This window comes from Gossypium arboreum, chromosome 11, assembly GCF_025698485.1.
Source record: "Gossypium arboreum isolate Shixiya-1 chromosome 11, ASM2569848v2, whole genome shotgun sequence".
In the NCBI taxonomy this organism is placed as follows: domain Eukaryota; kingdom Viridiplantae; phylum Streptophyta; class Magnoliopsida; order Malvales; family Malvaceae; genus Gossypium; species Gossypium arboreum.
In genome coordinates, this window is record NC_069080.1 from 8,359,019 (window position 1) to 8,368,557 (window position 9,539).

Here is a 9,539-nt window from a genome sequence, read left to right on the forward strand (position 1 = left end):
GGATAGTTTGCAGATAATTTCTTCTAAACTTTATATGTCACGTATTCCTGTGACTTCAACCTTAATTCCATGAACTTAACTCTAATACCAATTGGATAGATGGGAAAGAAATAGGAAGAGAAAAAAGTTTTTTAAGTAATTAACCTTTAATTCAGTCATTACAAGTTATATACTAGAACAATTACATGAAATGAATTATTGATAATGTGTCAATTCAGTAACTGACTTAATAGCCTTTACCACCATTTTTTACCAACTATTTAACAACCTTCCTCGTTAAGTCTAACAACTCATATCCTGTGCCTTCTTCCTTCAACTCTCCAACAGATTCCCATAATTCTTTCACACATTAGTCCGTAAACTTTCCACGGTTTGTCTAATCGGGATTGACAAATCTCTCCCCGTAATTGACTTAAGATTTCAATTTTATAAAGAGCAAAGGATGTAAGAGAATATACAACTGCTTAAAGAAAAAAAAGTACTAAGCACGATCATCCAAACATATAAAAAAGGATTGCGCAGACTCATGGATATTCCATAATCATTCCCAAAATGTGGACAAAATAAGTCGTAATTCTTTTGCAGATTCATGACAGTTTTCAGCTATCAAATGGTATTCATCAAATTGGAATGAGTCTTTCTGAATTTCAAATCTGCTAATTAAACAGCCACTACTACCATAGCAATTATCATAACTAATATCAATCCCCAAAATAATGCATGAATGCTAAAAACTGAAAGGTGTTGTACAGCATTAGAAGATATCCAAGCCCAATCAATGTTTTCAGATGGCCAAACATTTACAACTTACAATAATCTACCATTTGCAGTGAAACGTTTACAGCTTATAATAACCTCATCATTTGCAGTGAGTACTGGTACATAAGCACTCGCCATCATCCCTTTCATATTGCCTGCAGTGCTAACATCAACTATTACTCTGCTACACCCTTCCCCCCCCCCCAACAAAAAAAAAAAAAGAAGAAAGAAATCCTTATGAGATAAATTTTTCTTTCCAACAGCAACAAGCTTGTAGGGTGGTGGTGTTCTAAGTATGGGGAAAGCCTCCAAATGGCCACCCATGCCCTATCCAAATGGCCACCCATGCCCTAATATCCTTCTGACACACCATTAACTTTCCAAAAATCTCATAAACAACATAAAGTGTCCCATCTACAACTGCAAGACCCGTCAAAGAGGGTTTGGGGTGGCAGAGTCAGCAGTTGTTGACTGAAAGGTTAATATGTGACAGAAGGATATTCAGGTGTGGGAGGCTTTCCCCATACTTAGAACATCGTACAAGCTTGTTACTGCAGGATGAAAGAGAGTTTTATCTTAATACAGGGGCGGCTTTTTTTTATATGGAAGAGTCCACGCTAGGGTTTAGTGTGTTTTTTTCCACCAAAATGCTATAAAGCAACTATCTGGATTAAGAACTTATAAAATGCTAGAAAACTCGGAACCTAGTCCTTAGTACAAAAAGGTCTTACATTTGACCATAAAGCTGAACACATCAAATATTAACACTATAGAGTAGTTCAAAGCTTTGAGACAGTTGCTGGGTTTGGGGGCCTAGCCATCCTAAGTAGTGCTTCTTGAGTCAATGATACAACAAGCTGCAAATCAACATATACAAGTATGATGATTGGGTTCGTAACACTAAAATGGGATTTGGCGGAAAAAGGAAAAGCAACTCAAGGTAAAAAAGGGAAGGAACAACAAGATAAAGAAAAAGAAGGGTAAACTAAATACCTCTCCCTTTCTGTTGAACATTTGGCCCGAAACAAAGCCTCGGGTGACACTGGCTGTAGGACTAACAATCTGCATGACATTGATTCCATTAACGATTTTATTTCATTAAGAAAGTGAAAGACAAATTTCAATGCTAATTCATACGTGAAAATAGACATCATCTTAAACCTACCACAAACAATAACCAGTCATCAGCCCTAAGACGCCGGTGGAACCACATCCTGGAAAACACGAAGGAAAGAGTAAATAATGTCAAAACGAACTTTGGGTTTTGGGACTGTGACCCACAGACTATAAGAATAATGTTGATATGATGCAGATTATAGCAGATGCTTACGAGTGGTCCAGGCTAAGGGAAGCTGACTTAAAACCCTTTCTGCGGTGTGGATTCAAACTGACACCACTAAATATCAGATCTGAAGCAAAGGCCACTACACATCTGTAAAAAGAAAACCACATAAACTGAATAAAAGATAATAAAGTCTGAGCTACACCCCCAATCTATATACATACACGATTGTTGCCATATGCTTAAAATTCTCTGCCAAGATGGGAAACTGGAAAGGATGTGTGTGTGCACATGGGCATGGACAGAACAGACTCAAGTAAGCTACACTATATGCAGAAAAGGTTTCAAGTATTTTGCTAAGTCATGAGCAGCCAAAACTAGTAAGGAATACATACAGACAAAAAGAAAAGTATTTGGCATTTAAAAGAATCACTGACCTATGCAGAGCTTGATCATCTGAAAGTTTTCCTTTGGCTCTAAACCAATACCTCAAACTGTAAAGCAAAATATAATTTTCAAATAAGATATAGCACTTAAGAGTGAAAACATGATAAGGTGGCAGCTAAATGGGTTGATGCATTTTAACATATAACATTTGTATTTCCAAAAGAACTGGAAAAGATGAGATTTTGAAACACCAGAAAAATTGCCTAACCTTGGATCAGATTTTGTCTGGTTTGTGTTAGTATTAGGTGCACAAAACCTTATCTCTATGGGCCAAGGAACAAATTTCGTTGTGGCCACCTTTTTCCGGTAACTCCTGAAATAAAAGATATAAATCACGGCACATAATACAGCGAAACTCAAAAAAAGCACACTATACAAAGATATAAATATTAGCCCACAAGATAAGTTTTTGCCATTCTTTTCTTGGGGAGGGGTTAAATAATTAAACAAAAAATTGTTGAACTTGAATGAGTTCCTAATGATACAAATATACTATATAAAATATATCAGCAGAGAATGAGAAAATATAATTTTCTTTACCACAAAAACAAACAAGTAACCAGGTAAACATAGAATAAAATGAGATAAGACAAATGTTTTGAAATCATATTGATGCTTTAAACCATTAAAAAGTTACATATATATAAATAAAATTGGGTACCAAAACTCTTACATAGGAAGACGGGGATCAGTGAGACGTAATTCTCGTAGCTCATCCAATGACAGAAGCTGCAATATGTCAAAGAGCAATAATGTTATCTTGTCCACCACAGCAAATAACTGGAAATGTTAACTTAAGCATGTATTAGTTACCCCGTCTGGAGCTGGCACAGATGGCATCATTGCTTCTTGATGATCAAACCCTTCTTCTTCTTTCTGGAAAATCAACACAGGCAAAAAGTGCAAGTAGTCTGAGATGCTACAAGTATCCATTCAGCAGTAATCACATATTAAAACAAATCAGGAACTTCAATAAACTAATGGGAGCCTGACATGCTATTACACCAACAAACCAGTACAAAAAGAAGTAAATAGAGAAAATGGCTGCTGGATAAAATACTATAGCATATATCACCATTATCAAACACCAACTCCACAACTAAAAATGTATATTTAACAAGTTAAAAAGGGAAAATTCAACTTGCTGTCTTATGCTTTGATAGTAATATGTAGCATTTTTTAGTAAACTATCCCAGAATCCAAAAATTCTACCATTCTTAGAACCTCCCATAAAAGAACAGAATAAGGGATATTAAACAGATCTACTTATATTTAATGTTCTATGAAAGCATCAGTCAAAATATTTTATCCCATCGATATCAATCTACAGATAGTAATAGTATAACAGAAACTGACTATCCCATGAAGGTGAAAAGTGGATCATAATAGTTCTTCGCAGATACATGCTTTAACATAACGGTTCTACAAACCTGTCAAAATTTGTTTAACACTCAAGCTCACGCGAAAAACTGAATGAGACAATAATTGAAGAATTAAAAAGCTAGATTGGAACCTTCAAAAATAAAATGAGAAGACAAATCACACCTGAAAAGAAGCTAATAGTGTGAATACGATGTTTCCTTTTTGTATTGCATCTACTCTACGGGTAGCAAAGTTTCTACCATCACGTAGACGATTAACTTGATATATTATTGGTACTGTAAAACAGAACAGAGATAATACAGATATAAATATTTGCTATTAAGAAAACTTTCACTTGAACTGCTAATTTCAATATCAAGATGAACCGGTGATTTAACATGAAAAGTTCAATAAGCAAAAACAATGTAAAAGCTATGATTTATTCATGGTACTTGTTTTTTTTATATGAAAGATGTTCAAATAATTTACTCACAAAATTACATATACATTAAATTCAGACACTAGCTAGAAAAGCATACTCAAAGACTTTCATCCAACCATAATTTCTAAGACAAATTCTTAAGAAACAGGGCAGAATCAATAAGTTTTTGGAGGCTAAAAGTGAAACAAAATTCCCTATCCAGCTTACTGCAATTCTTTTTTCATTTTAAGAAATGAAAGAGGGTAATGAGTTTATAATTTTTCTATCTACTTGTACAATTTTGACACCTAATATTCATTTCTCTGAGGTCATGAGTCATGGCATATCTTCTGCTTTCTTCACTTGCATTATCTAACTTTCCTTCCAAATGACAGGAAGATAGAAAATGAAGAATGAAATTTGTTCGATTGGACATAGTTCAAATTGTTAAAGTTATGAAGATTGAAGATGTGGGATAATGACCCATTTATAAGGACTTATGCACAAATTTAGTTAAACAGTAAAAATATCAACCACAGGAAATTTCTGAAAACCAGAAAAATATGATGAATCTATTTATTGAATAATGCTCACAGTTAAGGCACTTACTATTAAAATCCCCAACCATAAGAAAATAAGAGTGCAAACTATGGACAATTTTAAGAGAATCAACAGTTTTTGATGCTGCAGCCAGTGCCTGAATAGTGATGACAAAAAAAAGGATAACAATTACCTCAGTTTAAACAGCATGACAATCAACAGGAAGCAAATAAGACAACAATTACCAAGTCCATCAAGTCAATTATACCACTTAATGCAGATAAATCAGAAGCAAGCACTATGTTTACATTTCACGACACAAGTCAAACCGAGTATCTTTTTATTCTTTTTTTCTCTCTCAAAGATTCTGAGCAGAAAACATACTACTTCACCATGAACTAAATACAAACAACCATATTTAAGTAGATATATATCCATATAAATTCACTGACGGCACAGCGTAATACATTTACCATTTGCTCAAAACTCTGAGACAGTCAGTGTTCGAGTGCCAGCAATTTCATGTCTAAATCAATACCAATCCAGAAAACATATTAGGTCACCGTTTAACCTCACAAACTGCCAATAGAAACTTACAATCTCCGCCTAAAACAACAGTTCTGAAATATGATTGACTATCACAAGCGTCAAGCACACAAGTAAATACAAAAGCAGCATATTGAATGATCTATCATACGAGGTAAATGTGAGGAACTTCAGGTCGACAATGTGAATAAAGGAGAGAAGAAGATTAAACTTGCCTGTCCAACAAACTGTCCTCCAAAGACCTTCCCAAATTTTGGTGCATCTGGCAAAGTAATCCCCTGGAATATGTTTAACTACAACCAAAAGGGGGAAAAAAAGGTCTAAGTAAAGAGGTTATGAGAAGAACCTAATTAGATCAATTGTTTTCCAACTCTATTAACATGTTTCTACAAGGAAAGAAAACTGCCACAGTTAAAAGTATACAAAGAAAACACGAACTCTCAAACTTCACTCTTCCTAACGGCAATAGAATAAATAAAAGAGAAAGAAGAAGCATACCTCTATTGGCTCCAAATGCAATATACTTTCCACGAGCGAACAGGTCTCCATTGTCTTATCTGTGCTCCAGATAGATTTTGACTGAAGCAAAGTGCAATGCTCGTGAGGTAGAAACAGGCAGGTCAGCTGTAGTAACAAGTAGTCCAAGTTATCACCAAATATATTTTTATAAGCTTGAGTGGTTGGAAATTGGAATGTTCTAATTAATCAAGAAAAGTTATGCAAAAGAAGAAAGAAACATGTAGCTCTACCTTAGTTAAGGCAATTATATCTGCCACATGAACTGATTCAGGATTAACTGCAAAAGCAAGCTCAATTATATTCAATTTTGGACTAATTCCTCCATCATTAGTTGATTTTAGGCGATTCTTGTTCATATAAGATCGATCACAGACAAGAACGCACACACAAAAACTCTTCAAACTAGAACAGGTCAATATTCAAAAGTTGCAAAAATATAACACTAAGGAAAGGTAGAGAAGCTTTAACCATGGCCAAAGTAATCATATCGTTTCAATTGATACTCAAGTCGGTTTTCTTCTTCAGCATGGACTGATCCAGATACTTCAGCCTATAAACCACAAAATTGAAACTCAGCAAAAAGGACTCTATTTGGTTCATATTTTTGCTTCTAGAAACAAATAGTATTTTATTTGTATATAAAATTATCAATTTTAACTATTTCCTCATCGTCAATATATATTTATATTGCATCCATCTTTGAATAATTTTTGAAAAGCAAATAAATAACTGAAAGTAACAAGCTAACGGAAGGAATAAAAATGTACTTAAAATAGGGGGGAAATGAAAATAGAAAAACCAGACCTCTCCTTCCCATACGAAATAGATACCGTCTCCAACTTCTCCTTCCCGCACGACATAATCTCCTTTCTCTGCAACGCAAATTATTTTAAGCAAATCCAGTAAGTAATCAGTTTTAATATATTTCATTGCAGTTCGATTTAACCTGATGAAAGATTCTGTTTGGTAGCGTATAAAGCAAATCAAAGAAAAATATATGCAGTCACGTAGATCAAATGAAAATTCAGATCGAAAAAAATTCATTTAACTGAATTCGGATCAGAACTTCATAAATTACCAAAGTGCTTAAATTTTACAACATCAGCGATTCTCTTGAACACAGAACTCGGTAATCTCTGCAGCAAGGGAACGTTGCCTAAAAACTCAATCACTGCAAAAGAAAGCAAAAATAAAAAATAAAAAAAATCCCACACAGATTGGAGACAAAACCTTGGGAAAAAAACCTTTCTTGCAGTTTCTCGTCTACCAATCGGAGGAATAGCGAAAATCATCTGACAGAGCCAAAAGTAAGAAAGATTTACCTGTTTCGCTACTCATACTAAAGCTTAAATGGAATAATGGTAAGAGCTTAAGCGCATAAGGCCGAAAACGGAAATTGAAGAAGATGAGTGGAATGATTGAGAGGGATAGGAAAGTCACTCTGCAAATACAGAGTAGACAAAATTATTTGTGAGTGTACTGTATACAACATTGATTATTTATTTAGAAAATTCAGGTGGCTTTTCTTATTTTTTTCAATGACTAATTTGCCAATTTGGGCAACACATGAGAAATTATACGAAAAAATACTACCAAAAAACTGTTGAATTCATTATGCTAATACTGTTTTCATATTTTACGTAAAACAAAAAGTACTTTTGTATTATAGTAATTAATGTATTAGCTACGCATAGCTTATCAGTCGTACATGATTTGTGGTTAATAATTAATGGTCTTTGGATATAAGTGTCGCATTAGATAAACAGCAATGGTCAAATTAATAACAAACAGTTAGTAGAACCCACCCCCCAACCAATAAACACTGTAATTAAAATATTAATTCATCTTTCGGCAGCTAAAACAGAACAAGATTAAAAGGATAGCGCACACTCATAAATAACAAATTACAAAATGGGTTAAAAATCATAAAAATTTATATTTATAAAAAGTATTGTGTATAATTTTAATAACCTTTTGGTTGAAATAATAAAAACTCTAAGCTTATTTTTTTTTGGTGTCGTTTACCTCTTAAATTTAAGCCCCATAAGTTTTTTTTTAAATTTATAAATAATTTAATAATATAGATAATAGTGATAGTTTATTAGTTTTTATTATAATTATAATAGATTAATAATTTTAAGATTTTTCATGTCTTTTAGGCAATTCTTCAACATTTCAAAAATTATATGCAATAATAATGATATTATATTATATTAATGGTGTCGAGAAACGTTAAAAATGTATTGATGTAAGGTATGCAGTTACATTACAAATCACACAGACTAATTCACACTTTATAGAGTCTCTGTTAACTAATTAACAGACTAAACTAATTAATTAATATTTAACCTCTTTCTCAACATTCCCCCTCAAGTTGAGGGGTGATACAAATCTTTAACCCCCAACTTGGATACTAAATACTCATGTTGCTTGATTCCAATGGCTTTAGTCATCAAATCGACTAGCTGTTTAGTTGTTCCAACATGTTGCATTTGTATCTAGCCTTCTCCAATTTTTTCCTATATAAAATGACAATCAATCTCTATATGCTTGGTGTGTTCATGAAAAACAGGGTTTGCTGCAATGCTACCCGACTATCCGAAAGAAGAAGAGACTTGTCAACCTGAGTAGGACAAATCTCTTTTAGCAAACCATTTATCCACATAGTCTTTGCTACTGCCGCTGCCATGCTTCTATATTCAGCCTCTGCTGATGACCGAGAAACAATAGTTTGTTTCTTCGATTTCTATGAAATAAGGGAATCTTTGAATTTAACACAAAACCTAGTGACAGACCGTCTAGACATGGGACATGAAGCTCAATCTGAATCACAAAAAACAACAAGCTGCAGTTTACTGCTAGCAGATAACAAAATGCCTTGACTAGGATTTTTTTTTATGTATCGAACCACCCAAAAGCCTCCTCCAATTGGAATTTCTTTGGTTTATGCGTGAACTAGCTTAAATGTTGAACTGCAAAAACAATGTCAGGTCGTGTATTGGTCAGATATAGCAATCTGCCCAGAAGTTGTTGATATAATGTAACATCACTAATTAAGTCATCTCCATCAATCTTCATTTGTATAGATTCATCATACTCTATTGATGTGAGCTTCTGATTTTGTTCAAGAGGCGTGTTTACTGGTTTTGCTTCTCCCAATCCCATATCAGCTATTAACTCTAACGCATACGCTCGTTGATTCAAAACAATCCTTTCATTTGACCTCAACACTTCTATGCCAAGAAAATATTTTAATGGGCCTAAATCCTTCATCTTAAAATTCTGATGTAGGATCTATTTTAGCTCATTTATCATGCCAATATTGCTTCCAGTAATGAGTAGATCATCGACATACACAAGTAAGACAACTATACTACCCTTTTGTCGTTTTGAAAATAAGGAGTAATCATATTTGCTTTGTATATAACCCTCTCGCAAAAGCGCCTCAGTGAGTTTTAAATTCCATTGTCACGAAGCTTGCTTCAAACCATATAAAGATTTGAGCAGACGACATACCTTACGCTCCCCCTGTGTGCGAAAACCATCCGGAATATCCATATAAATTGTTTCACATAAATCCCCTTATAAGAAAGCATTATAGACGTCCATTTGGAAGAGGGGCCAACCGTGGATGGCAGTGAGAGCAACAACGGTCCGGACAGT

General features: G+C 34.1%; 1 protein-coding gene across 3 annotated transcripts; it reads right to left on the reverse strand.

The window, feature by feature from the left end:
- Positions 1 to 574: 574 nt before the first annotated feature.
- Positions 575 to 7,475, reverse strand: LOC108474131 (acyl-CoA hydrolase 2). 3 transcript variants are annotated; one of them, XM_017776051.2, is made up of 18 exons: positions 7,199 to 7,470; positions 6,955 to 7,047; positions 6,681 to 6,748; positions 6,345 to 6,426; positions 6,107 to 6,153; positions 5,856 to 5,981; positions 5,573 to 5,650; positions 4,881 to 4,968; positions 4,034 to 4,146; positions 3,302 to 3,364; positions 3,162 to 3,217; positions 2,697 to 2,801; positions 2,479 to 2,535; positions 2,090 to 2,191; positions 1,925 to 1,973; positions 1,753 to 1,821; positions 1,491 to 1,616; positions 575 to 914 (listed from the first exon to the last, which is right to left on the reverse strand). In XM_017776051.2, exons 1-17 carry the CDS (start codon positions 7,212 to 7,214, stop codon positions 1,539 to 1,541), a joined length of 1,290 nt encoding a protein of 429 aa, XP_017631540.1. In that variant the 5' UTR covers positions 7,215 to 7,470; the 3' UTR covers positions 575 to 914; positions 1,491 to 1,538. The 3 variants fall into 3 exon arrangements, with proteins under 3 accessions (XP_017631540.1, XP_052878258.1, XP_017631539.1); XM_053022298.1 differs by lacking the exon at positions 1,491 to 1,616 and having other exon boundaries at positions 7,199 to 7,475; XM_017776050.2 differs by having other exon boundaries at positions 575 to 1,616; positions 7,199 to 7,468.
- Positions 7,476 to 9,539: the final 2,064 nt, after the last annotated feature.

Excerpts from the sequence above, each read along its gene's own strand:
- LOC108474131 (XM_017776051.2), bottom strand. Across the intron at positions 4,147-4,880 it reads TATGGTTGGGGATTTTAATA|TACCAATAATATATCAAGTT; the intron begins GTAAGTGCCTTA and ends TCTGTTTTACAG. Across the intron at positions 2,192-2,478 it reads GATGATCAAGCTCTGCATAG|ATGTGTAGTGGCCTTTGCTT; the intron begins GTCAGTGATTCT and ends TTCTTTTTACAG.